This window comes from Sminthopsis crassicaudata, chromosome 1, assembly GCF_048593235.1.
Source record: "Sminthopsis crassicaudata isolate SCR6 chromosome 1, ASM4859323v1, whole genome shotgun sequence".
NCBI lineage: Eukaryota > Metazoa > Chordata > Mammalia > Dasyuromorphia > Dasyuridae > Sminthopsis > Sminthopsis crassicaudata.
The window spans coordinates 626,985,757-627,004,965 of record NC_133617.1 but is presented as its reverse complement, the minus strand read 5'-3'; the positions used below and the strand labels follow the sequence as shown (position 1 = coordinate 627,004,965).

The following is a 19,209-nucleotide window of genomic DNA, read 5'->3' as shown; positions in this document are numbered from 1 at the left end:
GATTAATTTGGGGAAGGGGGTCTAGCACCCATCCCATACACAATAATGAATCATAATATCTACCTTCTAACCAAGTGATGACAAACAGATGGTGCAAAGACATACGCTTTCTGGACATGATCAATGTAAGAATTTGTTTTGCTTCATTATGTATATTTATTTTAAGAGTTTTGTTTTGTTTTCCAAACTGGGAGGGAAGAGAGGGGAAAGAGAAAAATTTTTTTTTGTTTCACTAAAAAAGATAAACTAAATTTAAAAGAAAAAACATAAATTTATGTCAAGCTGATTAAAACAAATGATTGTAACAAAAGGACATCTTTTGTATTAGAAGTTTTTTTAATATGTTAAAATTATTAGTTTTTTTTAATATACATGAATTTAATTATTAAAAGACAAAAAAAATCTCCAGTTAGGGTATAAAACTTAATTTCTTCACTCTATGGCACTAACTCATCATTTAATTTAAAAACCTTAGGAATTTAAGAAAGCTGAAAAGATCATACAAAATGAATAGAGCTAATTCAGGCCGGGATCTCTACAGAGAAATCTGTCTATGCAATTGTGCAACCTCTTTTGGAGCTGCATGGCCTCTGGAAAGCAAGTAGAAGCAGCAGTAGAGTGGGGAAGATGGAATGATTCAAGTTGACAGCAGTCTCTCAGCAATATCAGAAGAGGTCCTGATTTAATAGGGAAGATTATGTTAAAAACTGCTAAGGCATTTCCCAAACCTGTCTTTGGGAGTTTCCATATTTTCTAGAAATATTGGCCCTAAAGAACATGGCAAGATGAAACTTCTGTACTCCTCCCTCCTCCCACACCAGGTGACATGATTTGCTATTTGCAACCCAAAATGTATTTCCTATATGTCTTTGGGAGGCACAAGACAAGCACTAGCCAGGCTGTCTCAGGCTGGGAAAATGAGTGTGCAGGACAGGTCCTTTGCAGATAAAACAGATCCTCCTAGTTTCCTAATATGGCAGGTCCCAAGTTCCACTTGTGCCGCGGCCTTGATCTTCTTTCCCCTTTTTCCCTATGCCATACCCTTTCCTGTTTTCTCCTACTCCTTTAGTGGTACTTTACCACACAGGCAAACTTTTAGAAGGACTGGGAACTCACTGGGTTCTATATCTTGTTACAAGCTCTTATAATAAACCTGGATTTACTCAAACTGATGACCAGGAGGAATAAATTAAAATGTGTAATTCACTGACACTGTAGTAAAGGTCAAGGTAACAGTGTTGGCATCAGTATCCTGTAGTTCTTTTCCTGCTTGGAGTTTGGGAAGAAGGAACAACTCCAGGGGAGAATTCTAATTCTCAAAGACTGCTTAGCATTAAGCAAGCATTTCCTACATACCAGGCCCTCAGACACAAAAACAAGAGGGAAAAGAATTATTTCTTTTTTTTTTTTTTTTCAATTAAAGTTTTTCCTTTTCAAAACATTTTCAACATTGACCCTTACAAAACTTTGTGTTCCAAATTTTCCCTCAATTCCCCCACTAGATGGCAAGTGATCCAATATATGTTAAATATGCTAAAATATATGTTAAATCCAATATATGCATACATATTTATACAATAATCTTCTGCACAAGAAAAATTAGATCAAAAAGGAAAAAATAATGGGAAATAAAACAAAATTCAAGCAAACAACAACAAAAACAGTGAAAATGCTATGTTGTGATCCACCCTTAGTTCCCACAGTCCTCTCTCTGGGTGTAGAGAGTCACTTCTTTCAAGGAGCTCACAGTCTGCTGTGGGAGGAAAAATTCTAGACACAAAAGTGGAAGTTTATATTTAATCAAGAACCAACTGGGAGCCATTGAAGCTAAACACAATCTGGTTCCAGCCCCCCCCCCTTTCAAATTTATTTCATATTCACATTCCTCATTATAAACTCTGAATTTCAGATAAACTTCTGATTTCCTTTTCTCCAAATTCCATGTTCTATTTCCAACATCTTGATCTTCACATAGGTGGCTCTCCTTGATTAAAACACACTCTACATTCTATGAGTTATGTGTTCTCTGTCTTCAAATTACCTTATTAATTCAACCTTCTAGAGCTAATTTTCTAACTCACACATACAATTTATATATAGTTATATGTGAGAGTACAAAATAATATAAAACATTTATGTTATATGAAAATTATATACATGTGTACACACATAGAATGAAGAATAGAACAATGACTTTGTCTTTTGTCTTTTATTTTAGCTCAAACTCATTTACACAAGTGAAAACAGCTTTTAGAAATTTCCAACACTAAGGCAGACAGCTATCTAGGACAAATTACCATAATAACCAGATATAAGAGTTAGGGAGACAACATTTAACTTTTAACTTTGGGGAATTCTTTTGTTAGATGGTTGTGGTTTCCTAAAGATTTGTCAACCTATCCTTATCAAGGATATTCCACCATACTTTTGCAGGCTGGAGGCTGACAACTTGGAGATGGCTCTAAAGAAATTAACTGAAGAAGTTGGTAGCAAGGAACATTGCAACAAAGAATATGTGCCTAGCAGGGACAAGAGAAGTTTGAGAGGAACAGCAGAGACACCAGGAGTGGGGTGAGCTAGTGGAAATAGTATTTCATCACAATATACTACAATTAACTACGTGCAAGTTCAGTAAATAGCAAAAGCCAACAGAACCAGTTTCAGAGAGATAATTGGAATAACATTAGAAAGTACTGGATACCTCAATGTCCCTCTGGTGTCATAAATATAAACTGCTTGCAACAATTGTGCCCTGACCATATGAGTAACCACTCACCTATCATATGTGGCGAAGAAGCATTCCCCAGATTTATGGTGTGAATGCTACATTTTTACTTTTACTTCAATGCTATTTTATCTAGCCTTTCCTTTAAATTATGATAGCTTCCAGTTGACTAGTAAAAGTTAACATATCAGTGGAAGATAATGAGATGTTGTTCCAAATGAATATAAAGCCACAGAGCAACTTGAACCTTTGGTAGCTTTTCTGGTGTTCCATGTGACTTATGTGCTCTCCATCTTTTATCCCCATTACTATATTATACAATTCACCATGTCTCACAATAATCATTATAATGTTTCCAAATTAAATTTGTATAAGCTTAAAAACAAAACTTATAACTAGGTAGTTCTTTTTCAAAAATACAACCAAGTATACTTAAATGTTATATTTATAAATGTCATTCCCTTATTCAATTCCTAAAATATTAGCATATTTTGGCAAAAGGGTATGAATATTTTAAAAAGTATAAAGTAAAAGAAACTATAAGCACTAACAGGAAAGCTAGAGATAACCAATTATGCTATTTTTAAAAAAGTATAGAGTGTCTTACCAGGCAATCCTCCATCAACTTGAGCGGCTTGTCGGGGACCTACACCTAAATAAACTGGAAAAAGCAAGTGTGTATTCCATCCATTTAACAATTCTCCAAACTCTCTTTTCATTGATGGAATAAAAAACTTTTGATAAAAGGGAAAATGAAGGTGGTAGTCAACCTACAGAGAACAAAAAGAAAAAAAATCTCAATTATAATAAGACATTAACATTACAATTCATGGGGGGAAAACATGAACTGATAAAAGAAATAGTGCCTAGGGAACCTAGTAAATGTATAAGTGGACAAATAAAAACTGTCAATGTCAAAGAATAGAGAAAAGTTTTTCCTTGAGACATAGAGCAAATCCTACTAGTGGCCACTTTAATGGATTGTATTCATTTGTTTTCACTATTTTCTCTTCATGTACAAATATCTCGAAGTAGTTTTGATAACACACTGAACATTATAGTTCCATCAATCATAAACCAAACAGAATAAATGGATGAATTCTCTAAAGACTTCTTAAGGAGGATCATTCATCTCAAAACTTACTATGCCAGCTACTTATACTTTTCTTTTATCTCCTTGCAAAAAGATACTGAATCTGAAACATTATGAGTTGATCTTAGCCTCAAATCTTAACCATTCTGCCAATCAAGTAACTTAACATTTACATGCTACTTTATATCAAGAAAGCAAAGATTTGGGGACCAGCATTGCCTTTCACAGAATTACAAAGTTAGAGTGGATTGTAAGAGATCAACTAGTTTAGTCTCCTACTTTATACCAATCTTTATTGTTCTTACTAGTGTTCCTAGTGAAGGGTATTAGATAGCAAGGGGACATTCTGAAATCTTCTATTCAAATCTTTAAAAACTTTTCTGATAAGCGTTCATTGACAGAAAAGAATGAAGGTTAACTGGGTAAAATAGATAACTAAATAATTTGGGAGCTCTCAACCAGAGAAAAGACTACATTAAAACCATCAGGCCCAGTCAGAATAAGAGCTATAATTTAAAAAAAAATTCCTTACGTTAAGTGGCAGGCGTTCAGTTCTGTTTCCAATGATATCACTAAATATAATTGTAGCAAATGTCAACCCATGCTTTGCTTCTCCCTCAGGTTGTTTGCTAGGTGGCTTAACTGAAATGTAAAAAGTCAAGCAATGCATTAAAAATGTCTAATTACTCCTTTTACCTTATGGGGAAAAAAAGGAGCAGCCTATTCTACAACCAACATATGGTAAACTTCAAAAACTCTTAAGGCTCTGTAAAAGCTTTTCTTTTCTTAAGGAAAAAATAAATCACAATAATGACTGTCAAAATATTTATGCATTGTTCTATTTCAACCTAATGACATACCTGAGAGAATTGTCAAGTTAGATATTTCTTCAATTAATTCTATACCTTAACCTGATTTTCTTTAACCCAACTGCAAACTGATGAAAAATAAAGGAAAAAGGAATAAGTATTTAAGTGTCTTACTAGATATTTCTGTGTTGATCCTACCTATAAATAAATGCTATTATGACCATTAGATTGCAGTTAAAGGACTTGCCTAGGATCATACAGCTAGGAAGTATCTAATATCTCATGTCTTCCTGACACTAAGCCTGGTGAGCTCTATATACTGTGTCATTGAGGTGCCTATGAGGTTTACTTGCATTACATAGCGGTTAGTAAAGGTTATTTCTTCTTTCAGCACAAATTACACAAAATGAAAATGATACACTACAATACTGAAGATCAGAAAGCAAGCAATTAATCATAAGTACTCAGCAAAACAAAGAATAATACAACTTTCCTCCAAAAATAGCATTGGGAGTCCTCCTGAACTCTCCCTAAAAATCCTTCCAAACACTTCTAAATAATGACCTAAAACAAATTCTGGAGTGGCAGAACCCATAAAAGAATGGGGTAAAACAATCTCGAGCTCAAGACAACTCAGAAGGTTAGCAGGAAAGGTCTGTGGCACCACAGTAGGAATGGAGTGGAGTCCAGTGCAGGCTGCATCAGCACAGACCAGGTGTCAGAAAATCAGGCACAGGCCTTGGAAGTCACAGAATCAACAGTAGCAGCTACTGTATCCAGAAATCTCAGCCTACAAATGTTAAGGAATATCAAACAATTGGCCCAAGGCAGGTTACAAGGATCGCTTCCTGGAACTGCAGGGAAGGACTCTGTTGCTTTGCCCATATTCAGATCTGAATTGCAGTCCTGGGTGGCTGTCCAGGGGTGAAGAGGAGTACTAGTACACAAGAGCTTGTTTCTGCAGTAGAATAGGGACCCACCCTCCTCACAATTCTAAAGAGGGATGGTGGTGGCGAAGAGTGCTTGTGGCCACTCACAGACAACCGCACAGGCTAGGAAAGTACTAAATAAACCTCTCTTTAGATCACACCACTTGCAAAAACTGGCAACATAGATCCCTAGAAGTATCTTTAAAAGCAGTGTCATAAAACTCCAGAAACCTGGAACAGTATACCCTATTTTAGGGGAAGCAGTGCCTCATTTTAGGAAGGAGTTAAAAGACGAGAAATAGGCTGGAAAATGTGCAAACAATAGAGAAAAATCCCGACTATAGAAAATTACTATGGTGACAAGAAAGATCAAAACATGCTCAGAAGAAATAGCAAAGTCACAATTCCTATATACAAAGCCTGAAAGAAAACTATAAATTAATCTGAGGCCATAGAAGAGCTCAAAAAGGATTTTAGAAATTAACTTTATTTAGTTGATTTAGAAATCAACAAGAGAAGCAGAAGAAGAAATTGGGAAGAGAAATGAGTGATATCAAGAAAATCATGAAAAAAAGAGTCACCAGCTTTGGTAAAGGAGGCACAAAAACATACTGAAGAAAATAATATCTTAAAAAAAGACTAGGCTAAATGGGAAAAGAGGCACAAAAATTTACTGAGGAAAGGAATTCCTTTATTAATTAATTTACTAATTAAATTTAAGGAATTTAAGGAAAGAAGCATTAGCCAAATGGAAAAAGAGGGACAAAAGCTCCCTGAAGAAAATAATTCCTTAAAAATTAGAACTGGGCAAGTGGTAGCTAAAGGCTTTATAAGAGACATCAAGAAACAATAAAACAAAACAATGAGAAAATAAAAGAAAATGTGAAATATCTCAATGGAAAAACAACTAATCTAGAAAACAGATGCAGGGGAGATAATTTAAAATTTACTGAATTTCCTGAAAGCCATGATCAAAAAAAGAGCCTATACATCATCTTTTAAGAAATTATCAAGGAAAACTGATTGATATTCTAGAATCAGGGGGAAAAACAAAAGTAGAACGAATTCATCAATCACCTCCTCAAAGGTACCCCATACAAAAACTCCTAGGAATATTACAGCCAAATTCCAGAGTGCCCAAGTCATGCAGCCAGAAAGCAATAATTCACAGAGCCACAGTGAGTATAAGTAAATATTTGTTGATTTCCACATTAAAGAAGTGGTATGTTTTGAATAGGATATTCTGAACAGCAAAGGAGCTATGATTATAACCATGAATAGTCTTTCATGAAAACGTGAAATATCTCAATAAGGACTTGGAAAATAGATGTAGGAGAGATAATTTTATTTTTTGAGAACCATGATCCTTATCTTTTAATTATATCTATTTTGGACTTTGCTTTGTCTGAGATCATAATTGCTACTCTTGCTTTTTTTGCTTCAGTTGAACCATATAAATTCTGCTCCAAGCCTTCTGCCCTTTTAATGCTGGAGAAACTGAGGCAGGATAGAGATTATAGAACATTTTAATAATTTATTTGAAAGGGCGAGATTTCCTGGGACCAAATGGATCCATTGTTTGGTCCCAGGGCTAAATGAGACTATCATCTCCAAGAATCCAGCAGTGAATGTCATATACAAGATTTTTTTATAGGGCAACAAGAACGATAACATAATAGGGGAGGTACCTAATGGGGGAGGCACCGAGGGAAGTAACTGAGAAGCTCCTGATATTATAGTGATGTCTAATAATGGATAAAGACCTTTATCCTATCAAACTTTAAGAGGGAATGGTTATAATCTGAGGCAGAGTAACTGAATAAGACAACTAGGAAGGGAACTGTGGCACAACACCCTGACTCTGTATCTTTCTGTTTCAAATATCTTTCTTGTAAACAATATATTGTAGGATTCTGGTTTTTAATCTAATCTATCTGCTTCTGTTTTATGGGAGAGTTCATCCCATTTACATTCACAGTTTGATTACTAGCTGCATATTTCCCTCTATCCTATTTTCTATTCAGTATGTACATTCTCTTTCCCTTCTTCCCCCATCTTCTAACTAGTGGTTTGTTAATGATCCCTCCCTCAACTTGCCCTCCTTTTTATCACTTCTCTCTTCTCTTATTCCTTTCTCCTTGTGTTTTTGCTTTTCCTTTTATCCAACCCCTCCCATTTCTATTCCTTTTCTCTTCTTACTTCCCTATAGGGTAAGATACATTTCTATGCCCAACTGAGGTATTCTTTGTAGGTTGTTCTCTCATTAAGCCAAAACTGATGAGATTAAGCTTCAGATAATGCTAATCCCCCTTCCTTCTACCCCTCTGCTGTAATAGGTTTCTTGTGCCTTTTCACATGATTTGAATTATTCTATTTTATCTCCCTTTTCCTCTTCTCTTAGTAACTCCCTTTTCCACATTTTAATGTTTTTTTTTCTTTAACATCACATCAGAAACAATTTATATATGCCCTCATCTATTTATGCTCCCCTCTAACTGCCCTAATCAATTCCCAAGAATTACAACTATCATCTTCCCATGTAGGGATATAAACAACAACAGCTACAACAACAACAAAAACTAACCAACATATTTAAAGGAAATATAAAAGAAAAAACTTACATGATATTCTAGAATAAAAGAGTAAAATAGAAATTAAAGGAATCCACCAATCATCTCAAAGAGATGCCAAAATGAAAACTCCCAAGATAGTCAAATTCTTGAGCACCCAGATCAAGGAGGAAATATTGCAAGCAGATAGAAACAGCTCAAATATCATGGAGTCATAATCAGGATTATACAAAATTTAGCACCTTCCATGTTAAATAAGTGGAAGACTTAGAATATGGTATTCTGGAAAGAATTATAACCAAGATTTAAGATCTAGAATTATAACCAAGATTTGACTCTCTAGCAAAACTAAATATAATTTTTTCAAGGACTAAAAAAATGGATATTCAATGAAAGAAAGAACTTATAGGCATTCCTAATGAAAATACCAAAGCTAGATATACAACTTGATAGACAACTTTCAAATACAAGACTGAAGAGAAGGAAAAAAGGCAAACAGGAGATCACAGAGAGAAGTCAGGAAGCTGCTCAAACTCTCCTTTTTTCCCTTGAAAACTACATAAAACCAAGCCTCTGAACAAAGTCTGGAATAAGAGAGTTTATAAAGAAGTGGTAAGAAACATTTTTCTAGATCAAAGCAAGAAAGGTCAGTCTTATTGGAGTGAAAGGGGTGCACAGCCAGCTCAGAAAGCATCTGGAAAGCCAGTGGGAGGGTCTTAATCATAGCCAATTAGCAAGAGATCTTAGTTCTGGCTCAGTAAAACAACAGCAGAGTAGATAAGTGGGGCAGATTCCAGTCTCAAGTCAGAAGGCAAACTTCGAGCCAAGGAAACAGGCAAGAGACAGGACCACATTGGGCTATTCCCAGTGTTGTGAGCAAAGCACCAAACACAAGGGGTCCCTGTGCTCAAAGCCAAGGCTCAAAGTGACACAAAAAGCTTGAGATAGTGCTCCCTGTGCCCAAGGAACACAACTCAACTTCAAAGTCATGAAATAGGAAAAAGAGAGGAAAAAAAAAAAAGAAGCAAGAAACAGAAAAGAACCGAAACCATATAAAACTATTATAGTGACAGGAAGGACCAAAACAACCAACTCAGAAGAGGACAAAATGCCCACATGCAAAACCTCAAAGTGGGATATGAATTGGTCTCAAGTCCCAAAAGTCTTCTTGGAAGAAGTCATAAAGGATTGTAAAAGACAAATAAGAGAGAAAGAAGAAAAATTGGGAAAAGAAACGAGAGGTATGCAAGAGAGAGTTAGCAGCTTGGAAAAAGGGAAACAATTCCTTAAAAAATATAATAGGTCAAATGCAAAAAAAAAAAAAAAAATCCAGTGAAGAAATCAATTCCTTAAAAATTGTAACTGACCAAATGCAAAAAGAAAAAAAATCCACTGAAGAAAGTATCTTTAAAACTAGAATTGATCAAATGGAAAAGATGATACAGAAGCTAACTGGAGAAAATCATACATTAAAAACTAGAACCAGGAAAATGAAAGCTAATAACTCTATGAGACATTATGAATCAAGCAAATTTTTTTAAAAGAATGAAAAAATGGAAGAAAATAATCTCATTGGAAAAACAGTTTCCCTGAAAATTAGATCTAGGAGAGACAATTTTAAAATTATTGGACAATTTAAAGTAAGAAAACTATTGAATTTATAAAAGTAAGAATAGTTCTATGGGGGAAAAACACAACAAAATAAATGTCTTTGATTAATTTGATTAAAAAAAGAATAAAATCAAATTACCAGCCTCAAAAAAAAAAAAAAAAAAAAAAAAAGAAAAGAAAAGAAAAGAAAAGGGTGAATTTACCACCAATGAAGAAGAAATTAAAGCAATAATAAAGAATTACTTGTCCAACCTGTATGCCAACAAATCTGACAGTCTACAGAAATGGATGAATATTTACAGAAATATACATTGCCTATCTTAATAGAAGAGGAAATAAAATACTTAACCCCATTGAGAAAAAGAAATTGAACAAGCCATCAATGAGCTCCCTAAGAAAAAAATCTCTCGGACCAGATGGATTTACAAGTGAATTCTACCAAACATTTAAAGAACAGTTAATTTCAATATTATGTAAACTATTTGGAAAAATAGGCTAAGGAGGAGTTCTATCAAATTCCTTTTATGGCACAAATATGGTACTGATACTAAATTAGGAATAGCCAAAACAGAGAAAGAAAAGTATAGTCCAATTTTACTAATGAACACTGATGCAAAAAATTTGAGCAAAATATTAGCTAAGTGATTATAACAACTGAGCAGCAGGATAATATACTATGACCAAGTGGGATTTATATTAAGAATGAAGAGCTGGTTCAATAAAAGGAAAACTATTGGCAAAACTGACATATCAATAACAAAACATAAATCATATGATAATCTCAATGGATGCAGAAAAAGCTTTTGACAAAATTTAGCACTCATTCCTATTAAAAACACAAGAGAGAATAGGAATAAATGTAGTTTTCCTTAAAATGATAAACAGCATCTGTCTAAAACAGCATGCACTATATTTAATGGGGAGAAGCTAATTGCATTGCCATTAAGATCAGGCTTGAAACAAGGATGCCTATTATCACCACTATTATTCAATATTGTACTAGAAATATTAGCTCTATCAATAAGAAAAAGAAATAGAAGGAATCAGAGTTAGGCAATGATGAAATAAAATTATCACTCTTGGCAGATGATATGATGAAATTAGAGAATCCTAGAGAATCCTACTTGAAACAATTAGCAACTTTAGTAAAATTGAAGGATATGAAATAAACCCACATAAATCATTAGTATTTTTGTGTTGCTAACAAAGCCCAGCAGCAAGAGATAGAAAGAGAAATTCCTATTGAATAACTATAGATAAAATAACTATTTGAAATAACTATGGGTAAAATAAAATATTTGGGTGTATACTTGCCAAGACAAAGTCAGGAACTATATGAATACAATTACAAAACACTTTTCATGCAAATACAGTCAGATATAAACAACTGGAAAAATATGAATTACTTATGGGTAGGCTGAACTAATATAATAAAAATAACAATTCTATCTAAATAAGTCGACTTATTCAATGCCATACCTATAAAACTGCCCAAAAAATTACTTTATAGGGCTGGGGAAAATAATTACAAAATTTAATTAGAAAAAAAGGTCAAGATTATCAAAGGAATTAATGAAAAAAAAATACAACAAAAGGTGGCTTAGCTGTACCAGACTTAAAATTCTATTATAAAGTAGCAGGCATCAAAAACCATCTCTTACTGGCTAAGAAACACAGTGATGGGTTATCAATGGAATAGGTTAGGTACACAAGCCACTATAATCAAAGACTATAGTAATCTACTGTTTGATAAACCTAAAACTTCCAGATTCTGGGATAAGAACTCACTAACAAAAAATTGCTAGAAACATGGAAAATAGTATGTCAGAAATTCAGCATAGGGCAACATCTCACACCCCATACCAAAATAAAAGTCAAAATGGGTACATGATTTAAACATAAAGATAATAATATAAGCAAATTCAAAGAGCAAGAAATAGTTTACCTATCAGATCTTTGGAGAAGGGAAGAATTTATGACCAAAGAAGAAATAAAAAACATTATGAAATGCAAATGGATAATTTTAATTTCATCAAATTAGAAAGGTTTTGCACAAACCAAGATTAAAAGGGAAGCAAAAAAGCTGGGAAACAATTTTTATAGCCAGGTTTTTCTGATAAAGGCCTCATTTCTAAAATATATAGAGAACTTTCAAATTTATAAAAATACAAGTCATTTGCCAATTGAAAATGATCAAAAGGATATGAACAATTTTCAGATGGAGAAATTAAAGCTTTCCATAGTCGTATGTAAAAATGCTCTATATCCCTATTGATTAGAAAAATGCAAAATAAAACAACTCTGAGGAACCACTTCATACCTATCATATTGGATGATGGGAAAAATTAATGATAAATGTTGGAGAGGAGGTGGGAAAACTGGGACACCAATGCATAGTTGGAGTTGTGAAATGATCCAACCATTTTGGAGAGCAATTTGGAACTATGCCCAAATGGCTATAAAATTGTTCATACCTTTTGATCCAGCAGTTTCATTACTGGCATAAAAGAAGAAAAAGGACCCACATGTACAAAAATGTTTTTAGCAGCTCTTTTTGTGATGCCAAAGAATTGGAAAACTACTGAATGCCCATCAATTGGGAAAGGGCTGAATAAATTATGGTATATGAAAGAAATGGAATATTATTGTTCTATAAAAAATGATGAATAGGCTGATTTTAGAGAAGCCTGGAAAGATTTAAATGAATTGATGCTGAGTGAATGAAATAAGCAGAACCAGGAAAGCACTGTACACAGCAACAAGACTATGTAATGATACACTATAATAGACTTGGTTCTTCTTAGCGATACACTATAATAGACTTGGTGGTTCTTAGCTATGCCATCCATATTTAGAGAGAGAACTATGGAGACTGAATGTGGATTAACATATATATATATACTATTTTTTACATTTTTTTCCTTCTGATTTTTCCCTTTTGTTTTGATTTTTTTTTCTTAATTTGTATGGAACTCGTATGAAAATATGTAAAAAATGAATGTGCATATATAACCTTAAAAAAAAAAGGTAAAAAGGAAAGACAAATCTTAAGGAACTTAATAAGGTTAAACTGTTAAAATTCCTGCATGGGAAGATGATACTTGTAACTCCTAAGAATTTTTTCAATATTAAGGCAGTTAGATGTTTATTTAGACATATGGCACAAGTGTGAGTTGAATGTGATTGGTTATCTAAAAAAATAAATAAAATTAAGGTGTGAGAAAGAGACATGCACTGGTAGAAAGGAAAAGAGAAAGGTAGAATGAGGTAAATTATCTCACATAAAAGAATCAAAAAAAGAGATTTTATAGCAGAGAAGATAGTGAAAGAAAGACTATATTTGAAGCTTACTTCATAGGAATTGGACCAAAGAGGGAATAACATACATACTTAATTGGGTATAGAAATCATTCTTACCCTACAGAAAAGTAAGAGAGGAAAAGGTAACAAAAAATGAGTGGGATGCTTACAGAAGAACACATGGGAGGAGGCCATAATCAAAAGCAAAATATTTTTGAGGAGGGACAGAATGAAAGGAGAAAAAGAATAGAATAAATAGGTGCCAAATACAATTACCAATAGTAATTGTGAAAAAAAAAACTTTTGAACAAAGTTTTTCTGATGAAGGCATCATCTCTAAAATATGTAGTGAATTGAGTCAAATTTATAGAAATTAGAACCATTTCCCCCCAATTGACAAGTGATAAAAAAATATGAAATCAGTTTTCAGATGAGGTAATCAAAACTATAGTCACAAAAAAAAAAAAAAAACCCAAACTATAGTCACTATTGATTGGAGAAATACAAATTAAAACACCTATTAAATTGGCTAATGGGACGGAAAAGAAAAGGACAAATATTGTGGGGATGTGCAAAAATGAAGACACTAATGCATTGTTGATTGAATTGTGAATTGATACAACCATTATGCAGAACAATTTGGACCTATGCCCAAAGGCCTATAAATCCATGCATACTATTTGACCCAGAAATATCATTATTAGATCTGTCTCAAAATAGATAAAAAAAAAAAAAGAAACTAGCCTAGGTGTACAAAAATAATTATAATACCTCTTTTCTGGGGCCAAAGAATTGGAAATTGAGGGGATGCCTATTGATTGGGGAATGGCTAAACAAGTTGTAGTATATAAGGAATATTATTGTGCCCTAAGAAATGATGAGCTAGATGCTTTCAGAAAAACCTGGACTTACATGAATTAATGCAAAATTAAATAAGGAGAACTAGAAAAATGTTGTACATAATAACAGCAAGACTTTAAAATCAACTGTGAATGACTTAGCCATTTCTTTTTTTTTATTTGAATTTTCTGAATTATTTTTCTTTTTTAAATTTTTATTAAGATTTTAAAAATTAATTTTATAATTATAACTTTTTTTTGACAGTACGTATGCATGGGTAATTTTTTATAACATTATCCCTTGCACTCCCTTCTGTTCCGAATTTTTCCCTCCTTCTCTCTACCCCCTCCCCTAAATGGCAGGCATTCCCATACATATTAAATGTTATAGTATATCCTAGATACAATATATGTGTGCAGAATTGAATTTTTTGTTGTTGTTGTTGTTGCAAAGGAAGAATTGGATTCAGAAGGTAAAAATAACCTGGAAAGAAAAACAAAAATGCAAAGTTTACATGAATTTCCCAGTGTTTCTTCTCTGGGTGTAGCTGATTCTGTCCATCACTGATCAATTTGGATCTGAGTTAGATCGTCGACTTAGCCATTTTCAATCAAAACAACTCTAAGGGATTTCTGATGCTACCATTCCCAGAAAAAAAAGTAATGGAGTCTGAATCAAGTTCGAAGCTTTTTTTTTTTTTTTTTTTTTTTTAAATTAATTTGGGCTATGTTTTCTTTTATAACACAATATGAAAATCTGCTTTGTATGACTACACATTTATAAAGAACTATCAAATTGCTTGCCTTCTCAATGTGAGGGAAAAAGTAAGAAAGGGGGAGAATTTGGAACTCAAAATTTTAAAATAAATGTTAAAAAGTGTTTTTTGTATATAATTGGGGAAAAAACTAAAATAAAAAGATCATCAATCCCAAGGACTTCTGGTGAAAACTACCCAAATTGAATTCTATTTCTGTGATGCAGACAAATGACTGTAGAAAAGTCTCATTTTGTAACCTGTGAATTTATTGTCAGAAAAGCTCATAATATTCTTTTGCAAAGTTCACAAGAAACTTCTGTAGTGGCTGTTCAAAAAGGCACCTTTTTCTATATATAAGAAGTGCACATGGGTAAAAGAAACATACGGACAGGGAAAGAAGCCTGAATGCTCTTTATAGAAATCTAGCAAAGTAGATTTTTTAGATTTTAGCAAAGTAGGTCTTAAGAGTCAAAGACAGAGATAATAAAATGTATAGTGAAGTTATATTCCACATCTAGAAAGAATTTCTAGGACTCTGAGAGACTCAAATGTATAAGAAAAAGTCAAAAGAGACAATGAACTTGCTTCAGGGCACACACTGCCTCCATAAGAACCAACAGGAATCTAAGAAATGTATCATGGTAGTTACTACAAGCTAGGAAGAGATCCTTCAGTGAGGGGACCCAATTCTCCAGCAATAACAAGGGGATGTAAACTTAAATCATTCTCCATACTAACTTCACTAATTAACCACAAATTAAAGCTACACATGCAGGAATCAGAGACTGTATGCAGAGATGTCATTTGAAAGAGTTCATGTCTAGTACTATGCTAATGTTACAAATTTTGTTAGGCTTTTCAAAAAAGAAATAGATCAATATACAATCTTTTTGCTTATGTCTGAATACTGGACCATCACTAGAAGTTCCTTATGTTGAAATTACCCACCAAGATGATGGGGTTACAGGGTGTAGTCAAATTCTCCCCATACCAGGGCCACCAAAATGATGGGATATAGGGTAATATCCTAAAAGTATATTGGAATTACAGGCCTGTATCACAGATTATCTCAAAAGAATTTATAGGCTTAGATAATCACATCCTCCAAAATCAAGGGGCAAAGGTTTTATTGTACTGTTAAGAGTAGGTTAAATGCCTAGCAGTCTTCAGCAAGGAAAAGGGGTTTTAAACAATTAACAAAGGGGAAGACAAGTTCCTTAGCAGAGATCCATTAAAGTGTGCCAAGTGGGGGATTATAGCACTAATCCTAAAGGGAGTTTAAGATCCTAATAGGTGTCAGTTATTGGAATGCTTAGCAGGGGACTAATCTCCTAAAGGAATTAGCAAATTAAAGAGGTACAGTTTCTTTTATGGAAGAAATATAATGTAGATGGGTTTGATGTCATAACTTGACTTTTGGATTGACACAGTAAACTGTGGGTTTATGATGATTCTGTCAATGCAAGGAACAAAAAGCTTACTAAAGGCACAAGATAATCTCATCAATGCTCTTTACTATTGGGGGATGGAGGGAAAAGGAGTATTATATTCCTATCAATACTCCTCTCTGTTTACCACTGGGACTAGTTTGGCTTCCAGATTTTTTTTTAATGATACAGGGTTTCTCTCAACACCCACCTAGGCTCTCATCATTTCTATTTCAAATCTTGAAAGGTAAAATCCCTATAAATTGGAACACTAATGCATTGTTGGTGGAGTTGTGAAATGATCTAATCATTCTAGGGGACGATCTGGAATTATGCCTAAAAGGCTATCAAACTGTCATCCAGCAGTATCTTTTCTGGGTCTATACTCCAGGGTATATATAAAAGAGGGAAAATATATAAAAAAGGGAAAAGGACCCACATGTGCAAAAATATTTGTAGCAGCTCTTTTTGTAGTGTCAAGGAACTAGAAATTAAGTGAATACCCATCATGTGAGGAATGGCTAAATAAGTTATGATATATGAATGTAATAGACTATTATTGTTCTATAAGAATTGATAAACAGGCTGATTTAAGAAAAGCCTGGAAAGATCTACATGATCTGATATATATATATATATATATATATATATATATATATATATAAATTAAGTGAGCAGAACGAGGAGACACTGCACACAATAATACAAGATTATGTGATGGACTGACTTTTTCAACACTCATTTAGTTAGAGATATGAACCTGATATGGAGTAGCTGATTGCACCCTCTATTGCTACTAGAAATCTAGGGGGCAGTGACAACATTGCCTTCAATTGAAACTTCCTATTTAAAGGAAAATTTGGGGGCTCATTTCTTTGCAGAGGCCTAAAAGCAGGAATCATGCCATACCAAGGGACTTCTTTTTGGCATAGCTGCCTGTCAGGAAAAGTGCCTACTGTGAAAACTTTCTCTTCTTAGTGTTAACTCCTCTTTATTTCTCTGCCAGGATTTCTCTGCTAGGACCTTTATCTCTCTGTTAAGACCTTGCCATTGAAGAAGTCAGTCTCCTAGCAAAAGCTGGTTTCTCATCCAACAATAAACTTCCCTTTTTGCCACCTAAAACTCTTCAGGTTTGTGAATTCTTTCATGAAGGACTTACGCTGACCAAAGAGAGGCTCCTATAATTCTCTACACTGCCACTAACTTCATCACATATTGTGAGTACAATGTAAGTGTGAATAATTATATAAGTATTAAGTCTTCTATTACTGATAATAAAATTTAAATGATTATGGATTAATATTCTATGAAATAATCTGAAAAATCTAGGCATTTAGCAGGTGTCCCCCCATGGGAAAATGCATTCCATGTTTCAAACAGGCAAATTAACTTATGTAGCAGAATTGTTTTTCCTTTCACAATCTTGGAAATTACATATATGAAGATTTTATAATTATAGTCCATTGTAAAGCACTAATAATAAAACAGAACTATTTTCTAATTGTTACTAGTAGATTATAACTTGTTGATAATTGCATACTAGTCTCTTCATATATGTCACTGCTTTGAGCTCAAGATTTCAAAATTATTTTAGCTTAATTTTATTTTTATACTTTCAATTTTGTAATTCATAAAAACAAACACACACATTTGCAATAATGAGATTAGAACCTTATTATCATATTACAGGTCTCAGATAAATCACATTTAAAAATTAGAAAACAACTTTTAAATACTTTATAAAAAAGCTCTTTTTTTGTCCCAAAGTCTTACCTAATACATCCAAGTGGAAGGACTTTCCCACTTTCTCAACTAGCATCTTCACAAGATGACTTTCAGGAGGGATATAATATAGTTCCAAGAAATCTGGTGGAAAAGTTTGAGTGAAGTTGTTGGGTAGATCCTCAATGGGTAAAGATGGGTATCTTATAGAATTCTTAGCTTCTGGTTTGCTCTTCAAACGAAGTGCAATTAAAATTCCAGTAGACAGCAATGGCAAAAAGATTTCTAAGAGGGTTGATATAAACATGCGCTTCTAAAAGAAAAATGAAAAATTCCATGTTAAACCAAAATAAGGCCCAAATAAAAGGCATGTGGAGGGGTTCTTCTTCCAGCCTCATTCCATTGTGTCCAGAAAAGGAAAACAAGAACTGAAACGAGTCATTTGGAAGAGCTCCAATAATTTTTTTAATAATAAACTGAACTCACATCAAAAACATTTTCTTTGAAAATTAGATAATTATGTATGTACACACACAAATATATGTATACATACATACACACACATATATACATATGATGATATCTCAACCATTGTAGAACACTGTACATTTGATAATCAAAATTGTTTAAAAAATGTTTTAGTCTCTCTCACAGTCCCACATTTTTTTGATAGATGCATCTTATACTTACCTTTAAGATATAATTTTTCCAGAGAAGAAGCTTTAACAACCTATATACTCTCATTCTTCTGTTTTGAAGAAAAGTTCACCACTACATAGGGCCAAAGGAAAATAAAAATATTATACATTTAATAAAAATAAATGCAGACTTTTTTTCTGAGAGACTTGAGGGGGAGAAGCAACAATCAATGTAATAGATACCTTTTTTTTCCCTATGTTTTTTCTTTACTGTCTCTTTTCTAAGTCTGAAGTTAAAAAAACAAACAGGAAAACAAGACTGTTTACTGGGCTTTTAAAAGACAATACATAAGACAATACATTAAGTGTTTATGTCACTGTTCTTTTGTTCCATTTGTGAACTTTTTATAAGCAGTGACTGGTGGTGTAGTGGAAAAATTACTGGATTTGGATCAAAGGATCTGGGTTCAAATTTCATTAAAATGATTTCTATGACTGCAAAGCACTTAACTTCTAAAGATTCAGTTTCTCCAAGTGTAAAATGAGGAGAGCCTAATCCAAGGACCATGAGTCAGCTAGTGCAAATATAGATGGCCAATTTAGATATATATTTAGACTCCAAACCAAGTTTCACATCGAAACCAGCCACCTCTCCCCATCTCTTACCAATGATCCCTCTACATCCAACCCTGGGTAACTTAATCAACTCTGATGTGGAAATATCATTCCAAGGCTCTGGTATTGTGCTTGAAATGCTAGCTAGTATAAACACACATAACCCACCAAAT

At 33.5% G+C, this 19,209-nt stretch overlaps 1 protein-coding gene across 11 annotated transcripts in view; it reads right to left on the bottom strand.

The window, feature by feature from the left end:
* The window catches only part of LOC141551272 (phospholipid-transporting ATPase ABCA3-like), a 249,925-nt gene that overhangs the window by 208,756 nt on the left and 21,960 nt on the right, over positions 1–19,209 (bottom strand). For 9 of the 11 annotated variants that reach the window (XR_012484816.1, XR_012484817.1, XM_074282726.1 and 6 more), the window contains exons 2-5: positions 18,474–18,554; positions 17,835–18,096; positions 4,351–4,460; positions 3,333–3,495 (exon numbers count right to left, since the gene is read on the bottom strand). Coding sequence is in view for 9 of the 11 variants with exons in the window: in XM_074282726.1 (XP_074138827.1) it covers positions 3,333–3,495; positions 4,351–4,460; positions 17,835–18,096; positions 18,474–18,527 (589 nt within the window). In the remaining 2 variants the exon portion in view is untranslated. Of the gene's footprint in view, positions 1–3,332; positions 3,496–4,350; positions 4,461–17,834; positions 18,097–18,473; positions 18,557–18,664; positions 18,709–19,209 lie in introns of those variants that run through there. The other 2 variants (XM_074282727.1, XM_074282732.1) reach the window with 2 other exon arrangements.